At 40.0% G+C, this 18,842-nt stretch overlaps 1 protein-coding gene and 1 long non-coding RNA gene across 5 annotated transcripts in view; one reads left to right on the top strand and one right to left on the bottom strand.

Annotated features, from left to right (window-relative positions):
* LOC105677475 (very long chain fatty acid elongase 1-like) overlaps window positions 1-18,842 on the top strand; it is a 123,372-nt gene that overhangs the window by 6,495 nt on the left and 98,035 nt on the right. For all 4 annotated transcript variants that reach the window (XR_010888755.1, XR_010888754.1, XM_067350480.1 and 1 more), the window contains exon 2: window positions 2,320-2,400. Coding sequence is in view for 2 of the 4 variants with exons in the window: in XM_067350480.1 (XP_067206581.1) it covers window positions 2,320-2,400 (81 nt within the window). In the remaining 2 variants the exon portion in view is untranslated. The remainder of the gene's footprint in view (window positions 1-2,319; window positions 2,401-18,842) is intronic.
* On the bottom strand, window positions 3,614-5,822 carry LOC136998148 (uncharacterized). The gene is made up of 3 exons (XR_010888775.1): window positions 5,000-5,822; window positions 4,474-4,686; window positions 3,614-3,771 (listed from the first exon to the last, which is right to left on the bottom strand). It is a non-coding gene; the product is annotated as an uncharacterized lncRNA (long non-coding RNA).

Raw genomic sequence — 18,842 nt, forward strand, 5'->3', positions numbered from 1 at the left:
TAATGCAAATTTATTTTTCCCGTTTTTTTGCGCGAGAATTGAACTTACAATAAGTTAAAAATGATATCTGTTCAATGTTTGAATATCATAAATTTCAATAAAAATATTATTTTTTATTGCATTATTAAATCGATCCAAATATAAATAAAAATGGTTTAAATAGTGGAGATATAACAAACAGAATTTATATGCGTATCTGTATTTTTGAAAAATATTTGATTAAAAATATGATGCACTTTGATTATTGATAAATAAAGCTGTGGAAAAGCGGCTTTCAGTGGCAATTTGTAACGATCTATTTGATGACAGCGGGTCGTCTTTGATGGGTTCTCATCATTATGGCTTTACACGGCTTTTGCAACAGTAATCACTTTGTAAAGAGCGTTCAGTGCGATCTTGTTTGCTTCGGGATTACAGCGACATATTCGGCACATAAATATCGCCTGTGGCGAGTATTTACTTTAACGAATTACTTATATTTGTTTCATAAAATGTATTAAATTTTATTCGATATTTTTATCCCATCGAAAATTTTGCTTTTACATTTTTCACATTTTTATTTTCTTTTTCATTAAGAGAATATATTGGAGAACTAAATCTTCAGAGTTTTTTGTGAATTTTGATGAAAGCGTGAGCTTGGTCATAATTTTAGATTATATCCTATAAATGATGAATTATACAGTTTTTTTATTTTTTGTATCTTTTTGTTTTTTTTTTTGAAGAGACGACTAGTTTTTTCAACGTTTTCGAGTATATGCTCTGAGTGACTATTTCGAGTGACAATTTTTTATTTGGTTCTATTTTTATTGTCATACAGAGTAGAACATACGGTTGGAATTTTCGAGCAGATATGCAGTGACATAGAACGTTCTTTTTGCTTTTAACAAAATTCGATTTGTAGCTGGAACAAGAAAATTGCGTATAATTTCAATGATCTTTAATTTGTTTCCAAATATTTTGATTTTTTATTTTTCGAATATTCTTCGAATAGTTTTGCGAAGAACTCTTGCGTTTAGCATTATCACGTCTAGGTTTCGATAAAATTTAGATTTTTAAAGCCGCAAAAATAAACTTGTGGAAAACTTGCACGAAATTTCTCTCTATGTTTGACTTTTCGCGATATAACTTATATCGTTAAAATTTTAAATAGTTGACGTAGCACTTGGTGACGAATGGCGACGAAAAAGTTGCCAGAAGTTGAGCCAAGGCGATTCAGAGATCTTGCGAATAATGCATAATAGTTTTGCAAATTAGCAATGATAAATGAGCGAAGACGTGAGACTGACTCAGCTTCTAAACTCTCAACTTTTTTCAAATACTTGCTTTTGTTTGCTTATCACTTTTAAATAGAAATTTTCGAAAAAAAATTGTGGAATTAAAAGACGAATTAGTTTATCGCGAAGTGTGCAGCTTAAGATCTCTCGAAATGTACGTTTCATAATCTTACAAATGCTGAAATGTGGGTCAAAGCTATGAACAGACTTAATCTCACGTGCTATTTACTTTTTTACGACCTTTATACGGTTGATTATAATCACCTCTTTCGTGACGGCATATGCATAAAATTTGATAGCACTTTGTGCGCATATAAAAGCCGTTTTATTTTAGTTTTATATTTTAGACGTATACGCACGTTTACATTATATAATAAATCCCTCATAATATATTGGCATATTTTGCCTCCATTGTTAGCTTCATAATTACGTTACAAAAGATTTCCGGTGTTATGAAAGTATATATATCTACATTATACGATATATTATATATAATGGCGGAAAATGTTATAGAGCCCTTTTGGAAGGAATAAAGTTACGGCGATGAAATTAGGAGCAGCTTTTTCAAAATTAGATAACAAATAAAATTCGAAAAAGTCGATTGATCGACTTTTTTCTCTTCGTTCTCCGTTATCGTGAGAAAGTCGGGAAAAGGGGAGCCGATTACCGAGCACCCGGATATAACGTCGTTTCTCTGTGACGTCATCGTTCGATGGGGTGGCTACGTAACCTCAGAGAGCATGAAAGTGGGTCAGGGATGCAGGCTACGGTATATCAAGCCGATGCAGCCTACAGTTGCACCGTCGTTCTCTTATTTTCTGTTTTATCTGATGCCAACTTTTTTATTATGAGTTGAGAGATGAGAGTTTCTATGTATCTCTTTAACTTCTTTTGGTGTACACATAAATAAAAGTGTTTCTGCCACTTAATCTACGATCAAAAAAGGATTTTTACGTTAAAAATTATTTAATGCATCGCTAAAATCACAATTTACTGCGAAATATTTTTCCGATTCCGAACATTTTATTTATGGTTTTTGTTGCAGGTGAGTCTAATCGCTTTATCGATCAGGAGGAGACCCCTGTAACCATGGGCTTCACGCATCGTCCAGCCCGAAAGAATGCAGGTATGACAATATTTCCCTTGAACTATTTATTTTGCGTAATATTCACGTTTGTTACTATTTGATCGCTGTTTAATGCAGCCAGTTATACATAGCCAGTTATACATAGCCAGTTATACATAGCCTATTTTATTCGTGCTTTAGAATTGCCTAAGCTTCTTCATAGCAAACATAAAGTAAGTTCGTGAAACAAAACTGATGCAGCATTGTAATTTCGTTGCCTTGGCACATTTTCAAAGCGAGAAAATATCTGCTTGTTTTTAACAGAAACATAAATATTTAATATCCACGACGAGGAAAAATTGCTCAATAATTTGAGAGAATTAATGCGTGTAAAGAAATTTTTTGAGGCTTCTTGTAACATATATATTCTAATGCAACATATACGATACGATGATTAGAGTTTTCATGAATTATAGTCACGTACAATTTAATCGGAACAAACCGTGGAACACATTGAAAAATTGTCGAATGCCGAATATCTTATCACGGCGAGATTGTTCGCGAGAACAAGTGAATCGCTATGATCGAAGACGCTAAAGTTAAAGTACAGTAATTTGTACTTTTTGCCTCTTGACTGGATTTTATGACTGCAGGAACGTGCGGTTTTATGGTTAACGTCCGTAACCGGTCAGGTTGCATTGCTTTTCATTGCAATGAAACTAGAACCACGCGCCTATATAAACGAAAGGATGCGCTGCCGCACGGGAAATAGCACCATTAAATTTGAATGCATCGTGTGACTCCTGCGTTTCCTACCATATCGCTTTTGCCTTTATTCTTGCTACATTTGTGCAGAATAATAGGGAAATTTTTGTAGATCGATAATTTCCTGATTTTTTGGAAAATTTATATATTCCTTACACTTATCTCGTGCAAATAATTCGGCAAGAAGTTTTAGAATCTTCAAGGTTCTATTTATTTCTTAAAATACAATTTACTCTTTTATCTCTGTTGTTCTTATTGTAAAATTAATTGTAAACAACATGAATGGGGATTGTTTCTCTACTGTACTTGTCTGATGAAGTGTCGCTGAAGTTATGTGTTTCTTTTTCTACTCATTATTATTATTCAAACATAGTGTCGTACTTCGCGTTAGGCTGAAGGGTGAGATATTGGCATGTCCTTCGTTATTCTTTGACGTACTTTCGCGAAATGGATGGAGAGATACATATTGCACGGCAGCTGTGCAACCGAGACACCCGTTGAGATTTCGCTCCGTCGAAGAACAACGGCAACGTTGTCTTTCCCGTGATGGAACGGAGGCATGAAGGGAAACTCGAATGGTTATTGAAGGAAATAAGGTCGCCGAAAGAAAATTGCAGGCTGTCACGTGAAGCATTTCTCATGCTTTGATTCTTCGTTCAGTACTTTCTGAAACACGAGTCCAGCTATAAGAATTCGTATTGAGAGTTTTATTTGAGAGTCAAACTTTCTTCGGTTTGCATTTTTAATTTTTATTATATTTTACTATATCTACAATCTCTCTCTTTCTCTCTCTATGCAAAATTATTTTTTACAATAAAAAGTTTGCGGGTAAAATAAATTGTTTTTATAGTATAAATTGTTCTAATAGTCAAAATGAAATATTTGGGATTGTGTGCGAAATATCATTTCAACATGCGTGTTTTCCACTTGCTTTTGATATTTTCCGTGCAGTTTTATCGTTCCGAATTTAAACTCACGTTTGTACGTTCCTGATCAACGCGGTTAATTCTTGAGATAAACGGCGCTAGAGAAGCCGCATAGGAAGGCGAATCGTTAAGTTAAATACGCACGCAGAAGGGTAGCGAGCCGCAATTGCCGCTTCCCCGACGAACGATTTTCATGAATATTCATTCCGCATCCTCTTATGAGCGTCATAAAGACGGTTACTTTTACGCGAAACGCGAATTTATATTATACTTTCGTTTCCGCAGCTGTGTGCTTTTTTTTTAATTAAAAGAATTCGACTATCTTTAGCGAGACGGGAAACGTTTCGCAGAATTCTCTCGTATATTACAACGCAGTTTAATCAACGTTTCTTACTATTAATTCTGCAATGAATCAAACTTATCCGTTTTCATTAATACTTACAGAATGCGAATCGAATTTGAAACTCTCTTATCCTTGTTAACAATAGACGTTAATAGGTTGAAAGTAAATTAGCGGAGAAGTTCCTTCTTGCAATGTGCAATAATTTCAAGCGTCTCTCGGTTGTCATGTCAGTGTGCCTCTCTCGGTCGGTGTTCCGTGATGCACCGAATCCTCTGATAATAATGTTTCCGCCACCCTCCGCTTGTTGACCTCCTTTATCGTTAAGAATACTACTCCGAATTTAATTATCTCATAATCAACTTATTCCACCCGGGATGCTCTTGTTAAAAAATCGATATATTTATCGTTTCTAATTTGGTTTACAATAACATTCGCGGCAAGTTGATTTACCGTTATAATAGCGCTTTTCTCGCAGCTGCATTAAACAATTTTTTAACATTAAAACAAATTCTATTATATTTATATTTAAAGAGAATGATGAGATTCTTTTAAGCGTTTAAAAGGGACAGGATAAAATTCCATGACAAACCGGTTTTTAAATTAACTATTCGTTTGCGAAACTTACTTTACCTTCCGGTCTACTCATTCTTAGTCAAAGGAAAGCGCGGTCCCCTTTTACGATGTCTATACATTCTCTTGTAACGCGTGAATTTCTTGCGTGTGCTCTATCGTACTATCAAGCGACGCGAAATATACGGGTAGCACGTTCAACTTTGGACTCGGTCGGACTTCCGCCGTTGTTTGTCGTACTAGCAGCGATGCAGCTGCACCGTCGCTCGGACCGCAATTGTGCTGCACTGCGGCCTCCTGGACCGGATTAGCCGTCAGCGGGGTGTAAATGGCACCGGCGGCGCTGTTACCGCGCGTAAATCATCGGTGTCGTGCCGCCGCGAACGTGCGCTTCGTTTTTCCGCAGAGTCCACCGGACGACGCACCGGGAGAAAATTGAAAATGCGGCGTTCTTTCATCCTGGCGTATTCTCGTACACAGTTGCGAATCGGATTGTAACATCCGATAGAATCCGCGCATCTTTCTTTTATTCTTTATAATGCGGGGCCGACCATTTCGATCGTCGTGTTGTCGCTTGAGACGCGATATGTATCGCACACGCTATCCGTTCGGTTAGTTAACGCCGTTCGATGTGTGCGTGTGATTTTATTTCTCGTTCGCTATTGATGCATCTTTGATGATAGGTAGATATCCTTGTGAGCATATTCGCTTACCGCTTACCGCTTACGACTTATCAAGGCGGGCTAAGCCCTTTGCTGTACCAACAGTTAGGGTCGAGTAAGCCCGGATTAGCGAATCTCTCTCTCGCTGCCGCTTTCTAGATTATAGTCTCACTCGTGATACAGACGAAGAAAGAAAATTTACTTAACCAAAGTTGGCGCTAAGCTAACGCTGATGCAACCGGCTACCGGGCGAGAATTTCATTAGATTAATCTCGGCGCGTTTCCCCGTCTGCATAAAATTTATTCCGTCACAAATACCTACCTTGCAATCTGGAAAGTACAGCGACGATTACGTAACTGTCGAAGGAGTTAACGCGCCAAGAGGAAGGAAACTTGGGGTCGTCTTGCGATAGCACGCAATTTGCCTCGGTCGCATCGGAACAATTTCAAGTCCCGGACGTGCGTGCGATGCACGCCCAGCGTCATATACGTCAGTGTCGGGACAGTGCAATCCGACGCAGCGCGCGCTATGCAGCCGCGATCTGCGGCACACAGAAATCCGCTTTGTTTCCGTGGCCGCTTTCTCTCCCTCCCCGACGTTGCTTTTTTCGCGGTACGTATTCCTTATTTAGCGGCGGTGAAAAACTGGAATAGAAAATTTGCGCCAGCATCGAAAACGTGAATCCGTGAGAATCCTCTTTGCGGAAATACGGCGGAGGTATGCGGTTGGTTCGCGGCTATGAAAATTCGTGACGTGATGTGTTAGCTCGTAACGTGTAGATAGATTTTTTTTTTTTTTTTAATATTTTGTCGAGGAAATACGGAGATAAGAGAAACAGGATATTCTAGGATAGACAAATACGCGTGTCATAAAAATTGCAAAACACTCAATGCTAACTAAAATTAAACTAATTAATTGTGAGAATAGTAATGAGTACGTTTCTGACGGAATCGATAAATACTGGTTCCTGCACGCGGCATCAAACTTTAAACCGTCCGCAGGTTGAAGAACTAGATTTGATTGCGAAACGGCGATATTTTTAATGAAATTTGGTGGAGTTTAATTAATTTGACCTGTTACACAGCTTTGTGTTTGGTAAAATATTGAACAAAGAATCATTGAACTACGCTTGAATCGAATCATGATTTACATTGCGTGAAAGTTTATAAATCAACGAAATAGAATAATGAAACGGGAAAATTGTTTTTGCAGCTGTATTTTGTAGTCGGTTACTTTTAACGTAGAATCAAGGAAGGGAAAGTCAAACTTGAGGGAATTTTTTTTTGAAGAGTCATAATTTTTATAAAGTTTACAACCTTTCAATGTAAATTGTATACTATATCCGTAGATTGCGTGTTGTTGCGGCGCGACTAAATCTTTCCTACCGAAAGGCGAGTTTAATGTCGCGATCTCCGCGAGTGCGACATTTCGTGAGGAGCATTCCTCAGACTTTTACGACTTCGTGTTTTTTATTCGTGACTTACGGCTCGGCATGCTGGTTGATTTATTTATGAAGGCGCGAGGCGCTTGGAAGAAACGTCTGGGCGCGCAGCGGCTGGGAAATCGATTTCTTCAGGGGAATCTTAAATATCATTTTTTTTTACTTCCGCTACAGCAAGGGCGAAAGTGCGCTTTGGTGTAATCGTAAAGGGCAAGCGAAATGAGACGCGATGAAAGTTGCACCGAAATAAGGCTTTTCCCGCGAAAACACCCGCAAATCACATTTTACGTATTCCTGCAACGCGAATGACGCGAATTTACGTCTGCGATAGAAAATTTCCGCTAATTACAAACGTCAGTGTTTCAATCGCCGTTAAAATGTCGCTGTAACGAGGAAAAAGTTCAGACGTAATGAAGCATGTAACGCTCTCTGCGATTTTAACTATTGATCAGAAGTTCAGTGCCGTGTTCGTCGCAGTCGTCGTTAATTAAAGTGCGAGTGTTTCTTTTTTTTTTCAACGGTCGAGCTTCTCCCGTGAACACGTTTCGATCGAGATTTGAAAAAAATTGGGAGGCGCGCACGGCCGTCAAACGGGATGTTAGAGTCGATCATTTTTCGTCGTCGAGCTTTAACGGGTCGTTAGCTGGCAACGTGTTTCGCTGGAGTCGCATTTATCGGCGAAGTTTTTGGCGTCCATCAATGACGCGCGGGTGGATGAGGCGCGAGGCCGGGGAGAGGAGGAGGAAAAGCTGCAAGCACCGGCATCCGGTAGTACGTATTGATCACGGATGCTAGAAATAGTCGTAACTTTCGTGCAAATTGAAAATTTCTTGTCCGACGCGCTTCTTTTTAACGCTCGCCACTTCCTTGTTGACGCTTCGTTTGTTCGCGGATGTTTAAACGTCTATCGTCAGCGGCTCTATTATTTATGTTGTCGAATCGCGCTATCCGGCCATTAAACCCGACAACTTTTCGTTTAACAAAAGGAAAGAAATTTACGGAGTTAGAAACAAGAAAAGTGCCGCGGGTCTCTTGAGATTACGTCTGTCAGGCAGGCTCCGAACGATAACTTTATTCTCAGCAGGATGGATATATCAATAATAACGATTCTTCGATCCGGTGACACGCCGGGTACGAAGTGGCAAGAGAGAGAGAGAGAGAGAGAGAGAGCGCGCTTCTTCAAGATTTTACGGTAAGAGTATCCAGCGGCGCTCGGGAGGAGAGCAGATGTTTGAAGGATGCTCTCAAGTTTCACGGCATCTTCCACGCTTCCGTGCATCGCCTCTGCTACTCCGGTGCATCTAGATCGTTGTATTCATTATTCCGGCGCTAAATCGTTTGTGAATAATGGCCGCCGTGAATCTTACCTCGGATGACTTGAAGCTTCCATCGAGGAACACGTTTCCGCACGCTTCAGTCTTTCAAGTCCGCCCGAGTAAATACCGGAAAACGGAAATCCTTGAAAAAAATGTCATCTTAGCAAAAAGATCTGACATCGGTGGCACGAAAGTTTTCAGAGTCCCGTGAGCGAAGTAAAGAGCAACGGTGAACGCGTTTGCAAATGTTCCGAGAACGCCTTTCTCTCCGCCGTGCAAGCTTTAGGATTTGATAAAATTCCAAGGAAAGGATGAGAACGATTAATCTGCTTGAGAGACGGCCGTGCGATAATTCTCGTTTCTCTTTCCGCCTTTGTTTGTATTGTGCACGAGCGAAGTGTATTGAACATTTGATTCGGCTTCCTTTTGTACTTCTTACAAAGGCAGTCAGCCGACTGTGAAGTCGTCCTCCGTCCCATATCAGTTTCACGCATGTGCCTACGGCATTTCGTGGAGGGGAACGATCAAAGGAACAATCCACCTTTCTTATCTCGTCTTTTCAGCTACTTTGCAAATATCGCAAAGTCGCAGCGAGATTCGTGAATTATACGTGAGATTCTATTCTAATTTATAAAGTAGAATATACTTGTACGCATTCGTATTTAAGAAATAATTTTTTAAAAACTATCAACAGAAAATGATTTCATACTTTTTCATATACGGATCTATTGCAATTTGCGTTTTATCTGAGCTGAGCACCTGACATCTCCGACTCTTTTAATTTGAGAAAATGGCCAATTAAAGGAAAGGAAGGAAGCGAATTTCTTATCAAAGTTATTTCAGGCGTTTTTAGATTTAAAAAGTATTTTTTTTTTTAAATGAAATGACTTTTATTGATACTTTTTGCGTATGTAATTTCGTTCTCGTTCATTATTATTGTCAATAAATGTGGTTAAGTTAGATGAAAAACCGCGTAAATATCGACTAAAAAATAATTATTTTAGTAGTGACAGAACTCTATAATGTTTGCGAGATAGAAAAAAATAGCACGGCAGCTGAAAGTCGAGCGTTTAAAATCGAACGTTAGCCAATATAATCCGGAGATTATTTCGAAGGCGAGTGCGCGTGTCGTGGCGTTACACTGTCACGATGCAGGTGCAAGGTAAGGCGGCCGTATAGGCGCGCGAGGGCTCGTATAACGCAAATTCTGACGCCGCAGCCGAGATGTACGACTAGCTCGCCTATCTGGCAGATACTTCGGTCATAAATTCGGCAGGAATGGGGTGTCGGTATATCGTACAGATACGGACCTCTATCTACGTGCCTACCACTACTGAATACCCCAGAGGCCTCCACGTCCAGTGAAAGCACTCCTTCTCCCTCCCCTCCCGCCAGTATGTATCACTCCTTCGCCACTGCCATTACCTTAGTCTGCTACGTGCATCTTGCACCTGCATCCGATCGTATCGTTGCTATCACGCGCTCTCGCTCAATTATTCCAAGACACTGAGGAAATCAATACTCCTAAAGAGAAAGAGAGAGAGAGAGAGACCGCGGGTTTTTAATGCATATTCGCCCAATTGGTAGCGGGGTGAGCAATAACCTTTTTTTATCTTTTTTTTTATTTATGACGCGATAATGGAATTTCTTACCGTTTTGTTTATGATCCCATGTCATAAAATATATCAAAGTGGATAAAAAGAATATGAGACACGTTATTTTTGGTATTAAAATTTTGCGAGGCTGTTTGATTATTAAAACTATTTAACGACAGATAAGAATTAATGGTGGATATTAGAGAATTTTTATACAGATTAGAGCATTATATGATTAACACGAGAAATGAAACATAAAAATACTTTTTAAAGAAGGAGATGATTTTAAAATCGTATTTTTACTGACAATTTTGATTGATATTTGTAGTCCGGCGAATGCGAAATCACTGCGGTTGTAAACTGCGGATAAAATGATGTAGGAATCATCTTTTTATTTAGTCATATCTCGCGACTGTCAACGCGTCGCAAAAATTTCAATAAATATGAGCTTGCAACGAAAATTCTTTCTTGGACTTTGAACAGCGCATTCTCCCAAAATTGGCGAAATGCCAACAAGATAAGAATTATATGTGCGCATATCATTCGTCGTACTTTACTGACCCGCGGCAGCAAAGAAAAAGAAAGAGAGAGAGAGAGAGAAAGAGCGGTGATCTTCTCCGTGAAACTTTCATTAAATCCCGAACTCGGTTGATATGAAATCTCGTACGAGTCGACCGAGCCCCGCGCCAAGATCGCCGAAGGAAAAGTTGCGAAAGCGCGCTGCGTGCTCGTTGCCTGGTAATTCGCGACTGCTCTTGGCGACGATCGTAAACATTTTCCGTATGCGAACAATTCCCGATTAACGAGCGCGACTTCGTCCACGGCGTTGCCAAGTGTCGAGAGATGCCGCTACCGTGACTGTTTTGGGGGGAATCGCGTTTACCTCGACGATATAAGAATGCATCGCGAGCGTTGTGGTTTACATTACACGCGCCATATCTCGCGTCGTCTTTCCGGCGACACACTTTGTATTGTGATTCAAAGAATAATGGAACGACAATATTCGATTTCTCGGCAAACACGACGAAACGTGCACGAAACACGTATCCGCGGTATCGCCGATGTTGTATATCTTGGTGCTGCACCATCAAGGATTTACAAGAGTCGACCATTCCACGACCAACTCTCCGGCCCCAGCGCGATCCTTCAGGGTCGCTTTCGACTATCTCGTTTCGAGCGATTCACCTACGACGTCTCCACCCACACCTGCGCTCGCTCCCCTCCTCCGTTCACCGTCTTCTCTTCCTGTCTTCCCGCCGGCTAGGACGGTTCGTCTTGAGGGCGGATCGATTCGGTCTAGGATACGGCTTTACAGCGGCGGAGGGCTTCGGACTCCGGCTCTCGAGGATTTCATTGAAGGATTTCCGAAGAGTCGACCGAGGTTCTGGGCCACCAGACGCCGCCCGCAACGACGAGGTAACGAAGAGACGGCAGCTCGTGGGATTCGAGGGCGACGACCCGGTAGAACGGAGAAGGCGAATTCTCGTGTCTCACCGGGGGAAAAAGATATTTATTGGGCCGGCGGTGAGGTCTGGAGAAAACGGCGAGGAAGTAGCAGGAAATGAAGATCTGGCTGGTGGGGCGAGCGCTGGCGGACCGCTGGAGATGCCGACCGAAGGGGCTTGCGGCATCGCGAGGAGGAACCGTAGACAGGTAGCTGCACTTGGAACGCGAAAAAATATGATGGCGCGGCAGCGGCGATGCCCCGCGGCGAATTTCCTGTCGCTTCTCGGGGATTTTTCGAGTCGGGGTGCACGGTCGTGCGTGTCTAAACGAGAATTCTTAGCGCGTTTGAAGTAAGCTGTGTCTTGAAAATATCTTAAATGTACACACAAATCGTGCGAGCAGTTGAAATTGAGAATTTGCGAGCGTGTTTTTTTTTTTTTTTTGTGTGAAACGTGGAATTTTTATTTTAACAAGCGGAGGTCGCAAAAAATACAAAAAGACTAACCCGAAGATGAGATAAATAGACTGGAGAACGGACATTTGGCGTATCAATCTGTTTTTGGGAAAAAATTAGGATAAACGGTGTCGCGGAAGATCGAAAACACGGAAAAGAACGGAGTTCTACGGAGAAAGCAAGGACGTGAAAGATCGAAGGGCAATTTACGACTCGCCAATCGTTTGGCGTCGATGTAGCTGCAGTCTCAGCAGTGTTCGGTAGTCGTGACATTATGGCCAACCATATTTTTCTCATACGGTCAGCTGATTGTGTGAGCGCGGAACTTATATCGATTTTATACACATTAACACACGCATAGTTGTATGTGATTAAATTCTGCGGGATTCAGAAAACCGGAAATTATCATGAGAGTAATTTCGGATGAGCAATTTTCAGCATTGTTTGACTTCTATTGTCAAATAATTTTCGGTGTCATTGGTTATCCGCTATCATTCACGCTATATTTATCGATTAATCTGCGCACGTTGCCATTGCAATACTTAAAAAAAAATTGGTCTAAATTTTGCACATTATAGACTTTTCATTTTGATATTTTTTAATTTTCCGTAAAAACTTTTCTAGGAGAAAGTTAAATCATTGATTATTATGAGGAAACTATTGCAAATAAATATATACGAATACGTGACTATGTCTCATCGATACAAAATTTTATATTTTATATTTTAGCTTGAAGGAGAGATAAAACGGAGAAATAGAATATCACTCGGAGAAATAGAGAAATAGAATATCACTCGATCGCTGACGAAACCTTCTTGCTGATCACGTTTGCCAAACATAATCATTTCGGCTCGGTAGCGGGGCTTATCCGAGCGATGAGAAACGATCCTCCGGTCGTATGAAAAAGATCTTGGTACCTTTCCTGACTCGAAACTTCGCAATTTTGACGTATCTCGGGGGTAGAAAATGTCTCCCGGTAGCCGCACGTGCAGTGAAACTCGAAACTGCTACGGCGTCGGAAATATTTCCCGCGTGCTTTTAGAAAGCTTTCAAGCGTACGATTTAATGATTTATAACATGTTTTTGCTGCTTTCGCGCTCTTGCCGCACTCCGAGATTACACAATACTTTTCGACTGAATAAAGTTAAATATTAACTCTCACGCTACCTTTAATTTTTTCTCTTATCGAGAAAAATGATAAAATTATTCCCAAGCTTTTCATGGTATTTCAATTTTAGATAGATAGCTTTCTTCGCCATCTTGCACGTCAAAATGTATGAAGTTTAATAATATATAGGATTAAATGGAAACTTATTTATTTGAAATTAGGATTTGCGGTGAAAATCATGTTATAGGTATCAACAATTTTAATTGCTTGTACCAATATGATTACGTATAATGCAATATTGAGTGAATACAGAGTATATGTATAGAAGCTTTCGACGAATCCAGTTCAGTTTGTGGAAATTTTTATCTCGCAATGAATCGATAATGACCGAATCGTCGATAACCGAACGAGTCAGGGGAGGCTGAATGTAGCGCAAAATTTGCAGGAATTAAAGTTAAATTGTATTGATTATTCAACTACGTTAATTGTCGTGACGTATCATTGACTGTATAAACAACCAAATATCATGTGCGAACAATTAACTCGCGCGTTAACAGATTCGCGCGATAAACAGCGATTGTCGTTGTGTGATTGTGGCGGCAGACGTTTCGCGAAACGCGTGGAATAAATAATCGTATTTATGGTGATCGTATTTATAATGTGATTCCTGCAATTATTGCAAAATATTTCTCCTATCTCGTTTGCTTCATATTAGAACGAATAGCAATTATAAAAGAAATTTCTTATATTTAGTCATTTTTTCTCAGTGTAAAGTTTTTCATAAACAATTATAGCGCGTGGAAATTTATCTGTAAATCAGAATATGAAAGGTTTTATTAATCTTTACGGATTAAATTGTTAGGATGATGTGATTATCATTTTCTTTCTTGATGCGTCACCTTGCGCACGCAGAACGCGCGTTTGTACACGAAGCTCTCGCAGCTCTTTCGCCTGTTCCCTGGCACAAATCTCTCAGCTAGAGTAATCCTAGAATGCACTCGGGCGTAACCTTTTATTCATCAGATCCAATCTCCAAAGCGCGGAGTCCTTTCTTCACGAAGACTATGGATGCTCTTTAGCGACTGCTAAAGCACCGGCATTCTTGAAATTCAATAGTCTCTTAATGTGAACGTAAGGCTCGTCAAACGACGTGAAACCTTCATCACTCGAACACGTACAATAATAAGGCCCGGCGTTCGAGTCGCGTCAGACATTTCGCGCAACGGAAGCTTGTCGGAAGCGTCGTCCGATCAGGCTCGCGCCTTTTCCACTGTGTATTGTTTCTCGGCATTATCGACTCATTACTAAATATTTTTTAGCAGGAGTGAATACCCGAGAAAAAATGGTATATTTGGTCAGATGTAAATATATATAATTAGTTATGAAAAGATCTGATAACATATGTAATTTTATATGATTATATCAGATCTTTTCATAACTAATTATATATATTGTATTTACATACTAACCATATTATACCATTTTTTCTCGGGTAGAATTATTTCGTTGTCTCTTTGACGTATTTTCGATATATTTACTTTATTTCGAGATCTGTAATTTAATATTTTCTTCGTGGACAATATATATTTTTTGAGAACAAGAGTTTAGAAATTATTTGTTATATAAAATTCTATATGAACTATATAGAATTTTATATTAACTATATGAATTATATAGAATTCTATAAACTTCTATATGAATAAAATAGAATATTAAATTACAATTGCATATAGCAAAAATTCATTCATGCGCTATCATTATTTGATCGTAGCTTTGGCGATTTACTGGTCTGCGAAATAGCAAGTCTGTCCTGCGATTTTCACGGTCGGTCTGTGACAATATAGTAATAATTTCTTCGCGTTCTTCGGATAAGCCGGGCGATATAATTCGCCCGCGCCGCGGGCGTAACTGCGGATTCGCTTTATCGCTCCTAGCTAAATCCCTTCCTGGGAAGATTCGGTGAGATTTCTACAAAGAGATAGATAAGTTTGGCGAGGCAAATCCACGGAGTGGAGAAACCGTGGAGTAAACTGAAGTAAACCGGTCACGTTTTTCATGGAGGTCTTTCGCTTCTTCTTCTTTTCGATTTCATTTCATTTATGCCACTTATCCGTCTTTTTATTCTCTCTCGTTGTGCTTCGGATTTGATCTCTTAATCGGTTTAACGAGACAATTCCCGTGTCACGTAACGCTGTGTAACGCTTCAAAGTCAGCATGCACCAGTGTACGCTATAATTCTGTATATATATTGCATGTTTTTTAGTCTATAATAACTTTACATTTTTCCTGAAAAACAAATTTTTTTTCCTCTGTTTTTTTTTCTTAATCTTTCTATCTCTCGAATTGCTTGTTTTTACACTTTGTATTACATTTTCGATTAAATTAAATTTTTTTATAAATTCTTTGTAGAAAATTACATGACTTTTTTATCGATATATATTTATGAGAAACAGAATCAATAATTAGAATGCGACACTTTACTGTAGACACAATGTTGGTCCGCGGAAGAAGCTCTTTTAAAAGCAAAGTTGCATAAAGTAACGGATTAAGATGGATTTCAAAGTGCAACGTGCCGCGAATCTTAAAGTATAGTCATTGTAAAGCGCTGGAAGTTATTGTGAGGCTTGATATTTCGGTTTTATTTTATTCTTCTAAGTAGAAAGATTTTCTTAGTTTGAAGTTTGAAGAACACATTGTACTTATACATTTACGATACTTTTACTGAAATAAGTACACAGTTTTCCATAAGAGAAATTAATCGTTGGTTCGCCACATGTAAAGTTTATATGTTGTCCCGTAATTTCGCGATATTGACATTCATTTATGACGAACGTCATATACGCCCCGTGTATGCATATAAGCACATTACTTTTCAAATATTTATGTGCGGTAACGTGTGGAGAGTTATATTTGTTCGCACACTGCGTTTTCCTTTGAATCCTAAAGTCGGAAGTGGACGCGTTTCCCACATCGAGCGGAGTAAACTGTAGCCCCAAGGGTTTTGTGATTTGATGCTCAGCCTGAAAGTTAAACGTGACTCCGCAACACGTGCGGGATGCATGTGAAGCATTTTGAACATTTATGGCACGCTATTGCGATGAAACTTCTCATGAAACTGCGCATCCTGTTTCCTTTCCTTTTTTTTTTGGTTATTTTTCCGAGCGTCCTGTAATCTGTAAATTCGCTCTTCTCCCATTTTCTATTCTTTATTTGCGTCGTACTTTATTTAACGTTCAGAATCGAGATTAATTATCGTTCACAGTGTATCTCTCTCTTCCCCCCTCCCCTCTTTCTCTCTTTCCCCCCCCCCCTCTCTCTCTCTCTCTCTCGCGCGCGCGAGATTAATCACTCTGATATTGATGATTAAAAATTAGCGTGCCATGCTAACGGAACGAAAATATTGAAAATTTGAAAAGAGTGTGGTTCAAAAAATATTTTTTATGCCGCGCTTTTATATTTTCTGAGCGCGGATAAACAGAGACATTTGTCCGCATCTATAAAAAATGCAACGCTCTGTACGAATTCAGCAGCTGTATCTTAATATTACCCTCGGCTTCTTTTTATATTGGTTCTCTCTCTCTCTCTCTTTCTCTCTCTCTCTCTCTCTCTCTCTCTCTCTCTCTCGAATTTGTTTATTTCCACTGTAAGATGCAAGATGTCGGGTGACTATTTAATTTCCTTCGAGGTCATCAGGATATTGCAAGTAGATGCGCGCGCCTGCTCAAAGACGGTGCGTTGCAACGGAATTACCTTGTGTTAACCAAGTGCTCGAGAGTTCTAGGGGCGAGCAAAGCTCTCGAGGGACAAGTGGTGAACCTTAGCGTCTCCTTAGACTCCATCTGCACGGCAACGCGCGGTCGCCGCTGCGGGCTCAAAGCTCGCGGAAGCTCTTCTCTTCGCTGCTCTCGCCCTTCCATTCATTCTCCATCATAGCATTAGCTCGTTACCGAAACTCTAGAGACGTTTAAACGCTCTGCGATAAGTAACATTGTAAAACACACACAGTGCAAATTTCTGTGACAATATTTTATTCTTGATTCGCTCAATTTTCCAAAACAGTTAGTTGTTTTTCTCACAGTTTCGCCCGAAAGGCGAATAAACAGTTTATTATACCTCGATGAACACGACAATGCGATTTGAAATAGGAATACATTTACCTTTTTTCACATCTCCGTTGTTAAATGTAAGCTGCTTTTTCGCGTCGATCCCTCGCGCATTCCGACGATTCGCTATTAATCGTCGCAGACTTGTTTTTCATTTCGGTAACGAGTTTTTGCTCGCGCGTGTTTTCAAGTTACTTCGACATATTCACGAGGAAATTTTCTCGGGAGAGCATGTAATCTCCCGAGTGTTCGAGACCGACTCTCGCGGGAGAACCGATCGTACTTCATCTCGCCATAGCGTATCGACGATGCGTCGTGCGTGCGCGCGCGCACAGAGAAGGTCGGAAGAGAATAAGGAAAGTCGTGTGACGGTAGGACCAAAGGGATATTCCCGTTGGTATCGTAACCCGCTCCTCACCTTCTTTCCACCAGGGTAATCGTATATGGAGGATGCGGAGTCCGCTGGATCGACGTGCTGGGACGACGAGTCTCACGCGCGTTTTCCAGCTCCAGTCTCTTCACTCGCGACTCCTTGCCGGCCAGAGACTTATTCGCAACGTACTCTCCTCTCGACTCCATCTCGAAAGTTGTCGGTGCATTGTACAAATTTAATCCGGATTTCATTTTCGCCGCGGTGTTATACGAGATAGTTAATGCATATATTATTAAACATGTATATATTCAAGCACTTAATATGCTAAAGAAAAACTTGATATTAATTCAGTTCGCAGGATGTAATTTATACATGAACACTCTACACTTAGAGACGACCTTTGAAAATGTTTCACTGCGTTTTTAAATTTTCAAAATTTTTTGTGCAACATTGATTTCTTTAACGCGGAAAGTAGCGAGTGCTAGGTATCAACTTCGACTGCGTCTGCGACGAAAGTATGATTTTCTAGAAATCACGGTACACCGAAAATTATATAAGAAATTTATTTGAATATTGCAGAACTTTTGTAGATTTCCATATATTTCCGCGAATAGATCAATTGCTTTGATACTAGAGATCTATGCCAGAGTCGTGCACTGTCGTCCTATATAAGCGATGTCGGGAGCGATCGGAAGAAGGCTTTGGAGCTTAGTGGAAAAAGTTAGGAGATAAAAAAAAAATGCCCGCGACTCTGCTGCTGGGTGATCGAGTGGAAGCAGCGTCGCTCCAATTCAGCTGCTCGTACGGCCCTGGTCAATGCGGTTTCGCGGCAATTAGTTTTCGCTCATGATTACACCAATTGGATAGAAGAAGCGGACGGTAGGTACAGTAGTCAATAAAGATTCGCGTCGATTTTCCGAAAGCCGTAATTGTAGATCACCGACCTTGACTGCCGACAATCGAAGTCATTAGAATGCACAACGCCGAAACGTTAATTGGGTTAATCGCGATTGTTCGTTAGCTCGGTCAATCACCGTAAGTTCCGTTCTGATATTAATTGGGCTAATTACCTGTGCGCGTCTACCATGAATTAAGATGGATCGATTTCCACGAGCTTTCCTCGTGGATAAATTTGGGGGAGCATATAATGGATCCATTAAATAGGTAAAACCTTTAAGCATTTGATAAATAACTAAATCTTTTAATCTTCTTTATCAATAAATAAGACTGATATCATTGACATACAATTATACGCGATAAAAGAATCGTATTTGGAATCTGCGACATTTTTTATAATTTGCATTATGCATCGTGCAATATTCTAGAATTTTAAATGGATGAATAATGCAAAGAACTGAAATTTTGGCACAAAATCTGTGAGAGAAGTCTAAACACGCTC

This window comes from Linepithema humile, chromosome 2 (assembly GCF_040581485.1).
Source record: "Linepithema humile isolate Giens D197 chromosome 2, Lhum_UNIL_v1.0, whole genome shotgun sequence".
Classification (NCBI taxonomy): domain Eukaryota; kingdom Metazoa; phylum Arthropoda; class Insecta; order Hymenoptera; family Formicidae; genus Linepithema; species Linepithema humile.